Source organism: Clinocottus analis, unplaced genomic scaffold, assembly GCF_023055335.1.
Source record: "Clinocottus analis isolate CAN_PGR_092001 unplaced genomic scaffold, fCliAna1.0.p SCAF_17, whole genome shotgun sequence".
Classification (NCBI taxonomy): domain Eukaryota; kingdom Metazoa; phylum Chordata; class Actinopteri; order Perciformes; family Cottidae; genus Clinocottus; species Clinocottus analis.
In genome coordinates, this window is record NW_027175898.1 from 5,428,746 (window position 1) to 5,447,385 (window position 18,640).

Consider the following 18,640-nt stretch of genomic DNA (forward strand, 5'->3'; position numbering starts at 1 on the left):
TACAGAAAAATATATGTATTCTGTTTGCATTCCTCTAATTCATGTGTTCTTATGTTCCATAATGTTGTAAAGGTATTTTATCGGGCTAAATGCCCACGTGCCTCTTTGTTTACCTTTTTTTTTTTTTTACGTCTCCATTCTTCCATTAGGAACTGGGTGTTAAACCTCGCGTTGCAATGCATTGTGGGCAATTCCCTTAGGCAAAGTCAGCATCTAATGTTGACTTACGGAAAGGGTTCATAAAGGGCTCAAAATGTCCGCCACAGAGCCCTCAGGCACTCCACGATGAAACACTGGGACACCCCTAAACACTCAAGGACCTCGCGGGAGCGCGCCTCAAAGTCCGTGAGTGCGTAAGGGTGGAGATTGGGATTGGGCCGAAAAGTAAATGGTGACGCGCAGCCTGGCTCCTCCTCTGCGCGCGCACACACGCGCGCACACCCGGCGGGGAGTACTGTCCCTTTAAGACGGAACAAAACAAAACCGCTCCGCAGGAGCCGAGCGCGTCGATGCCGCGCTTTATCTATTGATCATTGATTACCAGTGATTGGCTCCTGCGTTACAGCGAGGACAATTTAGCAGCACAACAGTGTGTTTATAGAGATTAGTCCCGATGAGGTCTACATAGACGTTTTTAAATGGCGGGAGGAAAAATTTGACTCTTCGCTCAACCGGTTTGCTTTCTGGTGCGTAATTGATTCGGTAAGTCGTATTCGTGTCACTCGTAGATGATACATATTTGCTTTACACGTCCTCTCTCTCGCTGAATGTAACGCCACAGCGATGCAAACTGCGGTCTCCATGTCGTGCTGAAAGCAACGTTTCTACAGGGTTACTATGATGCACGTAAATAAGGATTTCATTGTGTAAAGTTGCCATTGCGTTTTACTGTAGTGGCCATCTTTGGATTGTAACGATACTCTGAACGCAGACAGACGCACTAGTGTAACAGCTGTTATAACAGTGCTCGTCGCATAGTGACGGGATGAAGCCTTATCTCAAGCACAGAGACCACAATGACATTAATGCACTCACTTGGGCTGTTGATAACAATAAGCAACCATTCTGCTGCTGTAGGTCTTAATATTACTGAGGCAAATATGCAATACTATACAGATGAGTGAACAGAGAAGGGACTATTAGAATATACCATTTTATTTGCTAGTAAAATATTATAATTTATTGCAGGGCTATTCCATTTAGTTGGGCCACTTCAGTGCGTAAAATGTGTTTTCTTTCTGGTCACACACTGGGTGTAAACACTACTTGCCATAGGGAAATCTCAATAATAATGCAGTGTATTGATTTTCTCCTTTAGCCATTTGTCTGAAAGCTGGGCTCCTCTCAGGGTTCATGTTACCCTTCGGTGCAATTTAGCTATTTGAGTAGTGAAGATAAAAACAAAGCCTCTGCAGTGTAGCTTGTCTGGGCTTCTTGATCATTTTTGTGGCATATAATCATTTTCTTAGTTTGGAAAATGTGTGAGGCTGTCCTAAAAATATCTTTCTAGGCCTCTCTCCCTCTTTACACCAGGGAAGCATTTAACAAAAAGAAGAAAAAAGTCAGAAAATTGCTTCCATTAAAAAATGCCATCTAAACTCAATCACATCATTTTCCTCACTGTCCCTTTCTATTTTAAATCTGGCAGCACCCCGGTACCACCGATGACTTAGCTTGCTCTGTGACAACTATATATTGTTTTGACGACCTTGGGACGCTGTTAACCGAATGAGTACACTATTAAATGCTTCTTTTTCTTTAGCAGATTAGAGAACCCTGAGCTGCAGCACTAGTTTTGGCTCTGTCTCTACAGAGCTCTTTCCTCAGTCAGGGGAAGGCTGCAGGTTTTTCAACTTCCTACCTTTTGTTGCTTCAGGACGTCCTGTACACTGGCCAGGCAGTGCGCCCTCATCTGACCCCCGAGTGCTTCACTCAGGAGATCAATGATAATGGAAGACAAACGCAAGAAGCGGAGCCCAAAGGTGTCTCTTCCCCAGCCCCCTCCTCCCCCCATCAACCCCCGCAAACTCTCCGTCCTGCCTGCCAGCAAAAGTGCCACCTTCTCTCTCGGCCTGCCGCAGCCCCCCTCCCCCAAGAACCGAGGCAAGTTTAAGAGGTCCATTGGAGCGCCAGGACAACCCAAAGAGGTGTTCACAGCTGTCGTCGCTCCACCGAAGACCACCAGGTTCGTGTCACATTGTGACAGGGACATCCATGAGTAGTTATGAAGAGCTGCTGCACATGTTCTTTCAGATTTTTCTTTTTTATGTCCCATCATCTCATTCATCTTCAAACAGATGACACACTGAAATAGCTCACCTGAGATCACGTACAGCGAGCAGTATATCCACCACAGCTTCATCTGAGTATAGTAGAACAAGTCTGTGATCTTTAAAAGTCCCTTAGAAATAAACACACTACACTCACTCTGCACTGACTTTTTCAAATACAGAGGGAAGTCCACTTGAGTAATGTTACGTTAGAAAAAAAGCCATTAAAACAACTGGCAATGGTGATTATGAAACTAAATGCTAAACAAACAGGATTGTGATTTACGAGAACATATTCGGTGTGATCGTGACATTTCAGTTTTTTTCATCTCTCAGGCCCCACAAGGAGAAGCCCAGGGCCCCCCAGCCTGCCGGGCCCAGTCGAGTAGTCCAGTCTTCCCCCCTACAGCACTCGTTTCTCACGGATGTCTCAGATGTGAGAGAGATGGAGGGAGGCCTCCTCAACCTCCTCAATGACTTCCACTCAGGCAAACTACAGGCTTTCGGTAAGATAACCTTGATTAGAGAGGCCACCCAGGAAATACTCGGTTACGGCCGGAAAATAAAGCCAGTTTTAAAAAGGGTTTTCTTCCACGACTCAAACTAAAATCAGGTAGTTGTGGGTCTATTTCTACACTTCTTGTGCCATGGAAATACTCAAGACTTCGCTATAATCCTGAGGAAAGTTGCACTTGTCTGGTTTTCTAGGTAAGGTGTGCTCCTTTGAGCAACTGGAGCATGTGCGTGAGATGCAGGAGAAGCTGGCACGACTGCACTTCAGCCTCGACAGTCACGTGGAGGAGCTTTCAGAGGACCAGAGGAAGTGTGCCTCCGACCACAACCTGGAGCACCTGCTTTGCAATGTAAGCAAACCACAGCAGCAAAGGTCACGCGCATCCGCGTGTCTTTTGATCAAGAGCTACAGTCTGTTTACCAGGTCATAAAGTTGGATGCATTTTTACAATATTCTGCCCCTCTTTTTTTGCTTGCACTTTTCTGCATGCCAAAACTGTCCCCAAAATTACAAGAAATTGTGTTACATTTCCATCATCGTCATGATGGATATTTTCTACACACATCAGCACATTTTTTATTTATTTTTCTCCAATTTCTTCAATGCACGTTGATGTGTTTCAGAGCATCATCAGGGCATGTCCCAGCTTATTCCACATTTAGTTTTTAGTCTCAACTCTGGCCAATGCCAAACCCTTAATTTACCCTTCAAAAAGAATAATTTCATTCAAAAAGTTTTTTGTGTCCATTTAAAGAGCCTCAAAGAAATACATTAATCACACTTATGCAGTGTTAACAAGTCAAGGTCATGACATTCAGGATATCAAAAGCACGAAACCTTTCATTCTTCCTTCCTTTCCCTCTTCACAGCTTTGAACCTTTCATTAAAGCAGATATGCCGGTCAGACATTAGTCATGTAAGCAAGCGGTGTGGAAATTGTTGAAGGCACTGCCCAGTTTCTTGTATGTGTTAAATATACAAACGGCTTAGTGGCGTCCAAGAATGCCTTGAAAGAGTGTCTATTGTTAGCCTGTCGTGTGGCGCTGGCTTCCCACGCTTGTGGCTGCTGCGTTCGCTGAGGGGAAGTTGCGGTGCCGTGTGTGAGGGAGGTGAGAAAAGGCTCTCTGCTCGTTACGAGACGGCTGCCTGCAATCCTTGCTAGCTGGAGTGGCGCTGGAGAATTGTGCCTCAGCGCAGAAGGGCTGTGAAGGGACTCTCCCGTGTGGATAAGAAGGGAAGTCGAGCAGTTGCTTTTGTAAACAGCATGGTCTGACGATGGGAGTTTATTCAAATATTGACGTGTCACACACGCACGGTTATGTAAGATGATCAGTCCCCCTGTACTATGACACCATGCTCTAATTTTGGCTGTTTTTATTTTTACTCTCATTTCTCACCCCTTTGTCCGTTTGTTCCTGCAGCTGGAAGAGCTCAGCACCTCGATGTATCCTTTTCCTCATTGATGGGAATCGCCCAGCACTCCAGGCACAGCCAGTGGTTTTTAATAATCTATTTTCACTTCAGGGTTTTGTCTGTGTGAATCCTTAATGTGTTCAGACAAAAACTGCACCTGGCTGAGAACCAGGACCTGCCCAAGACATCTGCTCCCTGACTAAGTGAGGCGCGGAGGACGGCGACCACACACTCATCTTCTCCCAACATCTATCCAGTCCAGGTTGCCATGGCATTGATCCAGCTGCCTTAGTAACAGAATGGAAAGATCCAGAGGAGGAGGAGGAGCTATTTTTTTTTCTTCTTCTTCCATTTGGTCGGTGGAGTCGAGGGAACAATAGCGACTCAAAGCAGCAGAGCATTAAATGAACACTCAACCAAAACCCCTCAGCTATGGCACAGTAAACGCTCAGCAGTTGTGTTGGATGAAATATGTTGCGTCCACATTTTTAGCATGTTCTTGGCACAAACTAACTCTGCTCCAGTTACTCGTTACGTCATTCTGAACAAATGATTGAATCCAAGTGTCAGCTTTTGGTTTTCTACGTCGCAAAAGCAAAGTTCATGATCCATTCAAGAAGTTTGATTTCACAGTATGCCTTGTCTTTTGCATCGTTTCAGAAGGTACTCCTCTGTTAGCAAAGACATTTCAGCACTCGTCGACAACACCACTGTGGTTAACTCAGAACTTTTAAAAGGGAGTTTTCACTTTTGCTCTTATTCTGAATGCACTCGTCTTTATAGCTTTGCTTTGAAAGTTTAATACAGGGAAAGAAAGACTAGATTTAATAAAAGCTTGTAGAATCTTTGCTACATTTTAAAGGGTCTACGTGAAAAGATACAAAATGTATATTTGATGCATGTAAAATAGTTTGTATGATTTGCTGATGTGCAATCCAGTGACTATGTTGACATTGGTTGGTTGAAATAACTTGAGTTGGAGGATTTTGTGAGTACTTTTATCAGGGTTTTCCTTCTACTGAAATGCTCTAAAATGAACTACTGTAACATGTATGATAGTGTGTTGTTGGATATCACATTCTAAGAGTATTGTGTCTCTGGAGTACAATTTCAAAATGGCAGCTACTTTTATAATTAAGATTTAAGGGGTGATCTTCTGATTTGCATTGTAATGATTCCAGACTTAGTAGCAGTATACTCTGGCCATACTATTTAATTCCTGTCAAGCTTAATGAAGTTATGAGTGATCAATAAAAAAATCAAAATATTGGTGCATTTGGTTATTAGAAATGTATTTTTTTTCCCGAAGGCCTCGACAGTTACATAATACATTTAGATTCTTGTTGCTACATCAGATATCCTACAGCCTGCAATTTTATGTACTCAGAGTTACTGCATTAATTTAAGTAAATTATGCAACATGCAGCATGATGTGTGTTTCTTGAGTAAAATGTAATCAACCCTCTGAAATCAAATGTAACAGTTAAGATTAGACCATAACAGATGAGGCACCTGGAAGTTGGTTTTACAGAAATAAAACACTTTATTTTTTTATATATATATATATATATATATATATATATATATATATATATATATATATATATATATATATATATATTTATATCTTGTTCACAAACAAGTTTAATATAATTTAACAATAGATGAGTTAAAAGGCTACTTGAAGTCTGGCATGATACTGAGACAATCAGATCTGGGCCTTCACTGTTCTTCATGCTGGAGTAAAACTCAACTCCTCCTTTCACGCTGACCCCGTCCAGGAGAACTGGTTCTGCCTCAACCTGGATCCAGGCATCAGTGTACACACATACATATACATGTATCTCCTTAACAAAAATATAAACAATTTTGATCCAGCCAGTACATTTTGGTCATGCAGAAACAGAACGGAAGGTACCAACTCAGCACATCATTAACAAGACTTTGAAACCTTTACACAATAGATAAATTATAAACTGTACCATTACACAGCATACAATTACAGATTAAGCTAATACTGTGCAAATACATATTTGAGCTGTACAAACATATTTTGTACTATTTTTGTTAATCTCAGTTCACAAAAGAAACAACTACATAAGACATGTTGAAAATATCACCTTACATTTGATGAAACAGCAAAAATATACACCTTTTATGTCCCTGTCATCCTCGTATTTTGTGCATTTCAATCTTACATTCTGTAATAGTGTTTTTGATTTGTCTACAGTACATGTTTAGATTATGAAAAAAAGCAATGACAATCATAGGATGGTGAAATGTAAAATTCATGAAATCCATCATGATAATGAGCTACCTTTTCAAAGTGCAAAGAGAGCAGGTTGAGTTGTGTAAGACCTGATGTCAGTATATTAGAATTGTCCATGCTTCTGTACCAGAGGAAATCTCACTGATATAAGATTAAAAGCTCCTACTTTTTAAAGGACTTTCTCTTTATTGATATAAAAGTGCAGGCACTATAAGAAATGTAGAACATCTCTGTCTTCAAGTAAGGTCAGTGTTGGAGTTGTCCTCCAACATTAGGATGTGTTTGGATTCTCTTTTACCTTTAGGATAAGGTCCTCAGGACCTCATTTAAACCTTTATGGACATTGGCAGGTTGGGAGGCAGCACACTCAGTCAGGCTGGGCCCCATCTGGGAATAAAGGGCTTGGCACAGGATGGCGGTAGCACCTCTCACGCTGCCGCTCCGGCCATGAATGGTACCACTGTGGGTGGAGGTGCCCAGGAGGTGCCACAGCAAGGGGAGCACTTTCTGCTCCACCATCTGGGGCTTGCGAGGGTAGAGCTCCGTCACAAGATCTGGAAACAGAGGGCGGTATGGTCAGAAATACAAGCCAAGCCAATTTAAGAGCCAAGACCTGAAACTACTGCAGTGTTTAGAATTATTACAGCATACACACCTGCAACCTTTTCAATAAGATCCACCTTTGCTTTGCCGTTTAAGAACTGAGCCTTGGTGCAGAAAGGCTGAAGAAGAAGTATGTTATCTGCCATGGAAACAAAGGAAATCACAAAGTAATATATAGGCAGTTCTCCATTTAGACTGAGCTTCTAAATTCACTGCTACCGGAAATATTTAAAGGCTCAAGATGAGTACCAAGATTTAAAATAAGTGCATTAATAGCTCCGATAGCAGCAGAGTAGATGGCGTTGTTCTTGGAGTTGAGGTGATTGTCCATGATGGCTGGGACTAAGATGTTGACCACTTGGGACAGGCTGTCCTTTAACAAGTGGATGATTTTCTGGAGAGATTCAAGGGCATACAGGTTGACCTTGCTGTTGGACTCCTGCAGCCTGGCCTTGAATGCATCAAACACCTAAAAGAAGTGAAACCGGAGGGAAAACAGAAACATTTTGGAGATGCGACTTGTATGATGGTAGTTGAGAACCAATGCCAAAAATATTGATTGGCTTTAAAAAGAAATAAATGCTAGTACTAACCGGGAATATACTATTGATGACCACTATGGGGTTGTGTTGGCAGTCGGCCACAAGCTGGTCGATTCCCTTGATCCTCTCTCTGAAGTCCTTTGAACCCAGCAGACCTGAGATCTGCTTGATGTATTCGTTCTTGTCTGCAATACTCTGTATCTGAGATCTACAGCTGTAATGGCTATTTGACTCCCTGTAGATGATGCAAAGTACATCAAACAGTTTACTTTTATAAGTCTGTGAGCATGTATGAATCACTTTTTACTTTCTATATGCATCATACACTGTGTGTTGAGCTACACCTTTGCTTAAAAGGCAGAATTTAGTGTTGTACAGTGTATTGTGCTGCTGCAGGGGCTTATATTTACACCCACCGGCTGGTCTGGTTGAGTGGCTCTCTGGTGAGAGATGAGGCCCTGACTGTACCGCTGCCGGGGATGGAGCGTCTACCCCTGGCTGACTGGGTTTCTTGGGGCATCTCACCAAGACCCTAAAAAAATTGATATCTCCAGTTAAGATGATGGTGTGACCTTTAGTGAAAAGTGCCATAAATGTTATGAAGACATACAGAAAAAAAGTTGTACCTTTGTTTTGAGAGTGAAGACAGTGTCTCTGACAGTCGGCAGATCTTTGGTGGAGATATATTTCTCCAGGATCTTGTCAAAGTCAGGGTGGGATGACAGGCACAGCAGCATTCGACGCCCAAAGTATCTGTGGGTTGAACCAGTTCAATAGTGTGAATTCAGGCACTTTAAATTCAGATATTAACATTCTCTGTCTTGTGTAAATTCTGGCTTCTAAGCTGCAATGTCATTGTTGGCCTGGCAGATGTCACGTCCATAAATCAGCTGTTAAGCAGGAAAAGCTACTTTTGTTTTTATATATCCATTCCAGCAACAGTCCTATTTAATACATGGGTCAACACAATATTACAAACACTTTGATCCAACAAACTATGGCATCACAAATCAAAGTAAAGTAAAATCATCTCAAATAGAGTAGACAAAAACTGAACAGTATGAGTTTGGAATGCATGACAGTGCCGTCTATTTTTCTGGTCACAAAGTGAATTTTATGGCATGTGCCAACAAATATCCTACAAACAGTTTGTAAATCTGGAAATATTCAATAATCTTAAAAAAGTGTGCTCATGTAAAAGTTCAACATAACTGGTGCATGCAGCAACAAAAACAAAGTGTACCTGGCTTCCTGTGAGGAGTCCTGTGTGAGTTTAGTGACGGCAGGAAGGATTCTGTCTGTGAGATCTTTACCTCCAGACAAAAGGCGGGCAGCACCAACCTTCTCCACCAGATTAGCCAGGTGCTGGGCGGCGCATCTCCTCACCACTGCATTGAGGTGGCTGTCAGAAGCAGGGGAAACCAATTTAGGAATCAAAAGATTAATATTTTAAAGCATTACATAATAAGTATAAATTGTAAGTGTGGTGAAACGTGAAAAATTACTTTACGGTGTATTGTATGCAGAGACACATACTGACCTAAGTCCCCCAGAGAGTAAAGCATGGATGCCACGAGTTGGTGTGCAGTGCTGGACCATGCAGCCCAGCGCTGCATCTACATCCTGCCTAATGAAGGCGTTACTCTCCCCGGCCTTCAGCAGTAACGCTTTAACCGTCCCCTCCAGCTCCTGGTCCATTGCCTTCTCTAGGTGTGTGTACAGGTCGCCCAGCGTACATACTGCAACCCTCGAGACACTTGACCGCAGGTTCTTCACCTGAATAACATGGACTTTATTAATACCTCATGGGAAACAGGGTCATTAAAGCATTCCTAGTTACTAAGATACTGAGAAATTAGCTGCAAAATAAGATATCAATACATAAATCAGGAGCCAAGCAGTTCTAGTTCAGAGTGAGGGAAATGGCAAGTAAAAATGATGTAGGAGTGTTATACAACAAGTTGTGCTACCTCTTGAATGAGACACAGGCAGACATCATGAAGCCTGCCCTGGAGTGTGTCTAAGTGGTAGTGAGCCAGACTGCGCAGGAACATCAGACCCTCGATTTTCTTTTCCCTGAAGATGGAAAAAAAATACAACCTCTTTAGAACCCCTGGATTTGAGTTGGATGAAAACTATTGTCCTACGAAGCAGTGCATCTGAGATAACGCAACATGCAAGAGTTTCTCACCAGTCTTCGGAGATGAGCAGGTTAAAGCTCTGCGTCAGTGCCAGCTCAGGCTTGGAAAACGGACACAGCTCCGGAGGCTCGGAGAGATTTTTCTTGTGGCCCATAGTACCAGGGGACAGCTCATCTAAATGCCCCGTCAGACAGCAAACAACACACAGATTCGGTCTCATGTTACATCTCTATCAGTCTGAAAACAAGCAGTGCGTGTGGGCGCCGGTGCATTAACAGTAGGTTGTCAAAACAAAGCATTTTGGCACATTATCCAAAGCAAACATCTTATTCACCCATGCTCTGATGGCTCAGACAGTCTAATTAATGTTTCAACATTTTCAATAAACAAAGACCTGTTGAAGCACTGGTTCATCCATTTATAATGTGGTGGAATATTGCTAAATTGCAATCCAGTGTCGGACCCACTAAGAGAGGATACATAGCAACATTATAAAGCTACACAGTGACATTTCTGGTCGTTTAAAAAACACATGATTGAGCTTGAGATTTGGTGCAGCAGGAAGATTAAGTATTGTTTAGGTCTCCGCACCTGAGCTGTGGGACAGCGATGGTCGGGTTCTGCTGAGGCTCGGGGCCCTCCTAAGACGGGAGAGGTTTTTGGGGTTTGGGGGCACTGTGGGGGGGCTCGGCTGGTGGGGTGGAGTGAAGCACTTCATGGGGCTTTGGAGTCCCGGTTGGCTGACAGGACTGGTGGGGCTGATAGGAGACTCGTCAGAGAGATGGTCTGCTTTGGTAGAGGCCATTGTGCTGCCGTTGAGATGCAGATCTACATCAGAAATACAGCATTTCAAGGCTTGGATGTGAACGTTGTGAACTACACATATGAATAATTTCTTATCTTTTTTTAAACAGGATACAATAAAATACATCACAGCAATATCCAATGTAAAGGTTTAATATGGCAACAAAAGTGCTGTGCAACTTATTCTACTCATAACAAAATGAAAGAATCAGAAAAATATAAACCAGCTAGAATTCAAACTCTGATTTAAACTCCACATTATGATAAAATATACATTATATTAAACAAAAAAACATCAGGTTGAGGTTTACAAATCTTCTCTTGCCTTTGATGATTAATACTCTATTCTCCTCGGTGGGTGAGTCAGACAGCATCTGTCTCACGCGTTGGCGGATCTTGTCTCGTGTATGGTCCACTTGACTGCACTGCCCTTCATGCTGATCCAGACATGGCAGCCTCATCTTATCCCGGCTATACCTTGCATTCTTTACCCTCTGCTGTACAAGCAGTAGTAGAAAACACAGACAATGGGACTTTAGTAACTGGACACTTTGTATGATGTTCTATGATTTAGCGCTGGACAAAGGGTGACTAACCTTAACCTCATCTGGACGTGGGCTGTCATCACTGTCTAGGTGACAGCCTGACACAGCGTGGCTGTAGATGCCTGCTGAGGGATCAATGGGGGGTTTGGACACAGAATCACCCTGCTCAAGTGACGAGGCAGCCCCTGGACGACTGGAGGACACTGCTGTGCCAAACATGCCTAGGAAGCACGATAGGGATGTTTGCAGGTAACTTAAATGTGTAATCAGACTGGTGGACATTAAACCTTCTCAACTGCTAGAATAATCAGTCATGACATTTAGAATTTTGTGATTCTGGGAAAACAATGTCAATGTCCACTCAAAACTTAACAGGGCTCATAGCAGGCATGACACTTGCCTTTTCAACTTCTGTAAAACAGCCCTAAGCTAGAAAACAATGACAATATGACAAACAAAACAATTGAATGATAACTTACAGGAATGAATCAAGATCTATAGAAACTGACCTCTTCCAATGACTCCTTTAGCCATATCCGTGGCTGGTGAGTTCCTACTGCTGTGGCTCTGAGATCCTAAGAACCAAAGTAGAGGAATACTGATTAATTATCTAGGCAAACACATATAATTACCAGGTAAATTCATGAAAAAAAGCTCTGTTCGGTTTGACATCAGTTGGACTGACCTTTGACAGGCTTCAGAGCTCTGACTGATTCCCGGAAGGCTGGTTTGACCAGTGGAGGAGACGGTCCTGTGTTCTCTTCCTGTGTGATTATACCGTTAGAGTAAATGACTCTCTGCCCAACAACACCCACGTCGGATGATAGTTCGTTTCTCTGTGACAATCCTTGGGAAAAAAGAAAAAAAAAAGCGTGAATAAAATAAAGTAAATTACAAAAATTGTTTGGCAAACCCATAGTATCCCTTTTATACCTTGAAGGCTGCTGAAGTCCATGGACACGGAAGACCTCAGATTAGCAGAAGGCACTCTTGCAATGCGAGGTTTCATTCCCGGAGGAGCAGAGTTACCGGGACTGTTGACGTATGTGACAAGTGAGAAATAATACTGGAAGCGTGCTTAGCACTGTTCAACACACTTTCAAACACCACCAGATGGGTTCAATGTTATCACTGCTTTAACATTTACTCAGTTAAATGACACATAACAGTAGGTACCTGTCTGACTTATGTCCTGACGTACTGTAATCCTCATAAAAAATGTCATGTTATACACAATCTTTATGTTTGTATTTACATGAGACATGCACACATACATGTCCAACATAATATAACAAGCTGTTTGTTTTTGGCATAATATTGCTATTAATCCAATCAGATCATCTAGCCTACAAGAGGAGCCTTTGGTATGGCTAAATTCAGCAAAATGCAGAGCCTTTACCTGGTTTTGCTGCCATTGAAGCTAGAGTTGGCGACTGAGCTCAGACTGGAAAGACCACTCTCGCTGGCTGAGCTGGTAAGCATTGGAGAGGTGTGTGGTGGTGAGTCCAGACCCAGATCCAGCCTTACAGCTGAGTCAGGGCTGTCTGGATCTGAACTGCTAAGGCTCACCTTGGCCCTCTTCTTGGCAGCACTGTTGCGCAATGAGCGCAGGGAGTTCAGCATCTGTGAGCACCACACAAATTGACACATATGATCATGGAGAGGAATATGATTAAAGGAGCCAAACTTCAACCCCCCTGGAAACTGCAGAGTATGTTTTCTTTAAGGGCATTTGCTGACCTCCTGCATGTCCAGAGCATCGTCCTCTTGAGTTTCTTGCGCCACATTGATGCCATCAGGGTCCTGATGAAGGTCCCTCTCTAGCTGTTGATTCTGAGGGCTGCCTGGAGCACTGGACCTCTGGCTGGACTGGACCTGCTCTGCTGGTGGGACAACTGGCGAGATAGACAGGGATGCCCTGGTGCTGCTCAGAGCCCGGCGGAAAGACGAAGTGGAAGAAGAACTCACAAGGGAAGCACGAAGAGGCCGGGGAGAGCATCTGCTTGAGACATGGTCTCCTGGAGGGGGTCGAACATTGAGGATAAAAGAGCATGGAGTATAAAAAAAAACAGATAAAAAGAGGCCAGAACGTTTTTACATTGATCCGACAGCTAAATTACCTGTTTCTGTGACTGTCGTGTCTCTCCATGGGCTGGTGTCTCGTTTGTGAGGGGTGGTCTCTCTCTTGTTGGGCCATGTGTTGGACATAGAGAGGGAGGAGTCTAAATGACGGCGGGACAGTGTCGGAGTAAGCATGCCTCCTGGGAGTGAGGCCAGTGGGTAGGAGGGCAGAAGGAAGGATCCGGATGGGGTGGGGTTCGAGGGAAGGGAGAATGTGCGCTCAACACTGGGGTTCCTGGAGAGTATGCCTCCCTTAGGTGACACTGAAAGATAGAAATAATAAAACACTGAGTAGATAAAAAGGTAACACGGTGGAAATATGGCTCACGACTGTCTGGACGTAGAAAACTTTCTATTTAAAAAAAAACTCAAGTGTTGTGTTATCCTGATTTATTTGTCTTAATTCATGTTTTTTACAAGCAGATAATTTTAAAGTAATGACTCCTTACCAACATCTGGGTCAGAGAAGTTGGTGGTTTTAAAGATGTCTGGGTCCAAGTTGAGGCTTCCACTTCTTCTAAGGCGTGCAGGGGTCTCCCTCCTTCTTGAGGATTGTGGCTTCTGAGGCTGTGCGGAACCTAGATGGAAAGTACATATATTTATTTTCTGAGTGTAACAGTAACTGGTGTAAAGAGCAGAGACGAGAGTCTGGTGTGAACACAGAGAGATTAAAGCTGGGGTGTGACTGTCCTGCTGTGTTGGGGTTGACTCACAGTTCAGAGTGACTAATGAATGTGAGCGGTCGAGAATTCAGCGGTACATTACCGATCACATTTTTTTACACATATTGACAATGGAGAATAAAACGGTAGACTAATGCTCCTAATGCTGGAAGTAATTCACAGGATGAACTTGATCTGGTGGTGTCATGGAAAATAATTTTGCATTGTTGAAAAATGCTTCTGGTGGTCAGTTCTACTCTTCCCTGGATCTTATAAAAAACATATCTGATACCTATTTGAATGTATGTGCCTAACTGTTAGTGTGCACTAAGAAAATGTTGAAGTTAATAAACGTTTCCGAACTTTTTAGCTGAAAGGTTTCTTTGTAAACAGGCCTTAAGAGATACTGGTAAGAAAAAATGTGTGCAAGAACGATTAGGTTGACTATAATGTGTTTCTTCTCATTAAGATTGCATTAAGTACCTGTCGATCCCTCGACACTGGGCTTCTTTTTACTGCTTTTGTGAAACTTGGGGGTGGTCAGTTGCTGGCAGGTCATTTTTAACTTAACAGTAGAGACAACCTGCTATATACCAACAACACTGTGCTAACATTAATTACAAGTTCAGAAAACTAAGCAGTTGGTGAATGTCATAGCCTCTACTGGTGAGACAGGTATGAGACTTATCTGGATTGCAACTGTGCTCATTTCAGGGATTTTGCTGACATGTGGCACTGTGACTCCTCAGCATGCTAATCCAATTTAAAGCAGCTCTAAACTGAGTTAAGGTAAAGTGGACCATGACAACCAGTTAGTTGTACTTGTCACCTTGTTTTGAATGCATGTGTGTAATACTGAGAGAAGACAGTATTTGCACTTACTGAAACTGGGTATGTAGTTCTCTTGACTCATCTTCTTGGACAGGGGAAGCACATCCTTACTGGCCATCTATTAGTGAACAGAAAATAATTTTAATAGCAACAATAGAGGATGAACTTCAAATAACTAATGAAAAGCAATCTTTAAACAAATAGGACTCTAAGTATAATTCTATCCACTGAACAAGGGGATGTAGCACGTTTTTTTTAGCTCAGGCAAGAGACACAGGCATTTGCAAGGATCAGACTTAACTAAATATACATGAAGATAGAGATAAATAAATCAAGTAGACAAATTATGACAAGAGAGAGAGATAGAGAAAGAGAAAAAGAGAGAGAGAGATTATTCCCCCTGCCTTTAACCTGAACAGCACTCATTGTGAATCACTTGGTGTGATTGCAATCAACACTAGAGCAGTAAATATGCCATGTTTTACAAGCATACCACCGTGACATATCCAATTATGTGTCACATCCTCTTCAGTAAGTGTGCCGTGTGCTAATGGGGTTGCTGGGAAACAGACACTGCTGTAAACAGAAGGTAAGACTCTAGTCTGAATAATAGTTTCCAGAACAAAATATTGTCATTCAATAAATCATAAAACAGAGCCATTCCTCTCAACAAATGGTCACCATTAGAGCTGATAGTGGCTTAGTTTAACATATCATTCAAATGTGTTCACTAATAAAACACAACATGTTCTGTATTCCACATTACATGCTTTTCCCAGCAAAGTGGGAGGTTCACCTTCATTTTCAAATGGCTTCTTCTCAACACATCGATGCTCATCTTTGCAGCGACAGTTTCATTGGGCAGGGAAACCAGTCACCTACTGCATTTCTACCATGAATAGTGTCAGTAATGTGCTGTCAGATTTTACCCATCTATTCTTCCCACTGTTTAATTAAATGAGAGGTGTACCCAACAATACAATTCAGCCTATTGTTACCCCGCCAATACGGATTATATTCAAGTAATACAAACATTTTAAAAAAGAACAGAAAAGAAAACCTCTTATTAAACATTGTGAACTGTCAAACAATATAAAATCATACGCAGGAGCAGATGTTGATTAAAGAGGACAGTGCAGATCTCTATGTCGTGAGATGTGTAATATATAACTAGCTCTCTGCTGCACTCCATCCATACTGCATCATGAGAGATATAACTATATTTAGGTTGTTTTTCACACCCAAACTCTCTCTCTCTCTGAGGAAAGTGACACCTCTAAGATTTCTTTCTGGCTGGGTTCCTCCGGGTGTGACTCAGCTTGTTCAAACAACTAGTATGCATTTCTGAGAGTAAACAAACAAGACCCCTGCCTTTTGAAGGTAACTTCATTCTTAGGGAGGTTTAGATTCATCATTCCTCTGTAAGGCAAGCACAGAAAAATAATCACCCCTGTAGTGCTATTCAATGACTGCACTTACTGCACTGCTTGACTGATTGGGAGCAAATCAACAGACTTCCTGGTCACTGAAATGCGCTTTGATTTCAAAGTCAATATGAAAAGCCCTCTAGTGATTACAAAGAGTATTTTTAGAGGGGGAAAAAGGCGAGTTATTTGTTACTTATCGAGTCAATCAATGGCAGATAAAAAGACAATATTTCCATCTGTTCTCTGGGTAAATTAACCTACAATATGCCATAACATCTATGGAAGCTGTTTTGTAATAGAGAATCATACTTAGAGAAACCATATGCTAAATCCGGGAATGTTCACAGATGGCTTAATTATCACAAGAGATAAGTGAGAATACCCCACCTTTTCAGAGCAATTTATGTTCAGCGTACTGCCTTGCTGGTCGTTCTCAGTGGATGAGAAGCTTGACATCTCCCAGGGTAGTTTGTTCTTTCCTTTCCCCGCGCTGACAATCCTCCTTTGAAGTGGAAGGTCATCAGTGAGGGAGCCTAGGCTGCCATAGCCATACAACCGGTCACTGTCTGGTTCAGTTCTGTGGCTCCTGCCGCTGCTTATCCGCCCTCCATTCATCACCCAATCCAGATCCGCCTTAGAGCCATACTGCAGGGAGCAACGATGTGCTGGTTTTGGGGCCACCAAGCCATACTCCACTAGCCCGTCTGAGGAGAGTTTGGGAAGGATGTGCCTTGCTCGTCGTGCCTGTACAGCTGCCATAAGACCCTCTGCATCCTCATTGAGTTCGACCATGTCCACAGCTTTCATTAGAGGTTGCTTTTTCCCTGTGTCAAGGCAATAGTCAAACACAGCAAACAGCTCAAGGGCGGCGTGGCGAACCTTCCTCTTGCTGTCTGCCAGGTATGGCGCAACCTCAAAACAAAGCTTGGGGATGTTAAAATCTTTTTTCGGATGAGAAAGCATAGCTGCCATAATGATGTTAAGGATATCTTCCCGAACCCTTGAATTCTTGTGTTTTAAGTTGCCAATGACAAGATCCAACACTTGTTGTGGCATAAGAGTTTTCATCAGCTGTCGAAACACATTCATGTATTCATTTCTGGTAATGGTGTGAGTGTCTCCGAGGGCCTTCAGACCCACAGAGACTATCTGTTGGAAATATCTGTCTACGCCTGTATCCAGCTTCTGAATGAGTAAGTTTAAAACTTGTAAAGTCCCATACAACACTTTAAAATTACTGTCGTCCAGAAGTCGAGGGAGAAAATGTATGAACTCCTCAATACTGCCAGACGGGACCGATTTCATGTCCACTTCTGAGAGGATGCGTTTGAGCTCTTCCACCCCATTTGTGCGATTTTGGTAATTCTTCAAGTCCAGAAGCAGCTCCTGTAACTCACGGGAGATCAACCCGGGTATCATTGTCGACGGTCTTGCAGTCGTGGTCAAATTTCAGAATCCAAAGGCGCGAACACAATTCTGTGTGGACAAAAGCATCCGTCCTCTTTACGTCGTGATTTCATCCTGAGTGGTTTGTGATGGAAACCCACTCGCCTGTTCATCAAGCTGTGAATGCAAAACAGGAGAAAAAATGTATTAACAGCACACACACACACACACACACACACACACACACACACACACACACACACACGCACACGCACACACGCACGCACAATTTGCTCAGACGAGCAAAATGTCTTCGTGATGATGTAAACAAACATGTCATACAGCCACGTAACTGTGCGTTTCATATATCAATATCACGATCGATCACCGTGAACTACCGCCTCGTTAGGTGAGAGAGACAGACGTTAGATCACAGCCATTGAACACAACCACTTGTGGCTGTCAAGCACGGCGACGTTAGTTATCAGCCGAAGGGTTTATGTAACATTCACAGCTGCATTACGTTACATGATGCTCTGCTGTTGTAACGTGAGTTAGTATGCAGTGTGTCGACTTGAGCCAGAGCCACTTCTACCGCACTGAGAAGGGCTCAATCCCCGACTAAGTGGCCGTTAAGCGCCCGTACTGGGTAGCTACGTGGAGCCGTAGCTACCGTAACGTTGCGCCGCTAAGCTAACTCGCTAACTCCGCCAACTGTTTCAGGGGTTTGTGCTGGCTGACCAGGGCGAGCAAAGTTAGAAAAACAGCAAGAAAGCAGACCTTGAATTTCCCCCACCGGGCGCTCCTCCGTGACGCTCGGCGAGACTATTTAACGTCCCGTCGTCCCCGGTGTCCGTGTCACGCTGCGGCAGCTACGGCTCCGTAGGTGCAGACATGTCCCTGGTTGTTTCAGCTGCTGTGTGGAGTGTTGGACGTGTGAAAGCTACAGAAGTATTCACACAGAGAGGAGCCCACACACACGTAAGCGCACACACACACGCGCGCGCACACACCGAGGAAGCAAAATGGCGAATAGATGTCGCAAACTGAGCGCTTCCATGGTGACCCGAGTTCCAGGCTCCTCCAGGCGGCCGGCCGTCACCAAGGAGATA

At 43.2% G+C, this 18,640-nt stretch overlaps 2 protein-coding genes across 5 annotated transcripts; one reads left to right on the forward strand and one right to left on the reverse strand.

Annotated features, from left to right (window-relative positions):
- The first annotated feature begins 462 nt into the window (after positions 1–462).
- Positions 463–5,462, forward strand: ccdc28b (coiled-coil domain containing 28B). Of its 3 annotated transcripts, XM_068580014.1 has the most exons (6): positions 463–702; positions 1,877–2,185; positions 2,607–2,776; positions 2,979–3,133; positions 4,206–4,228; positions 4,342–5,462. In XM_068580014.1, exons 2-6 carry the CDS (start codon positions 1,944–1,946, stop codon positions 4,394–4,396), a joined length of 645 nt encoding a protein of 214 aa, XP_068436115.1. In that variant the 5' UTR covers positions 463–702; positions 1,877–1,943; the 3' UTR covers positions 4,397–5,462. The 3 variants fall into 3 exon arrangements, with proteins under 3 accessions (XP_068436115.1, XP_068436113.1, XP_068436114.1); XM_068580012.1 differs by lacking the exon at positions 4,342–5,462 and having other exon boundaries at positions 2,979–4,228; XM_068580013.1 differs by lacking the exon at positions 4,342–5,462 and having other exon boundaries at positions 463–686; positions 2,979–4,228.
- A 405-nt stretch (positions 5,463–5,867) lies between these two features.
- LOC137787497 (TOG array regulator of axonemal microtubules protein 1) lies at positions 5,868–18,556 on the reverse strand. 2 transcript variants are annotated; one of them, XM_068580011.1, is made up of 23 exons: positions 18,309–18,556; positions 16,530–17,705; positions 14,767–14,833; positions 13,672–13,800; positions 13,222–13,485; positions 12,842–13,119; positions 12,501–12,724; positions 12,035–12,135; positions 11,787–11,948; positions 11,611–11,676; positions 11,153–11,322; positions 10,882–11,050; positions 10,344–10,580; positions 9,803–9,926; positions 9,582–9,687; positions 9,152–9,387; positions 8,855–9,013; positions 8,238–8,364; positions 8,028–8,143; positions 7,663–7,846; positions 7,319–7,538; positions 7,122–7,208; positions 5,868–7,020 (listed from the first exon to the last, which is right to left on the reverse strand). In XM_068580011.1, exons 2-23 carry the CDS (start codon positions 17,559–17,561, stop codon positions 6,767–6,769), a joined length of 4,512 nt encoding a protein of 1,503 aa, XP_068436112.1. In that variant the 5' UTR covers positions 17,562–17,705; positions 18,309–18,556; the 3' UTR covers positions 5,868–6,766. The 2 variants fall into 2 exon arrangements, with proteins under 2 accessions (XP_068436112.1, XP_068436111.1); XM_068580010.1 differs by having other exon boundaries at positions 10,882–11,053.
- Between the last annotated feature and the right edge of the window lie 84 nt (positions 18,557–18,640).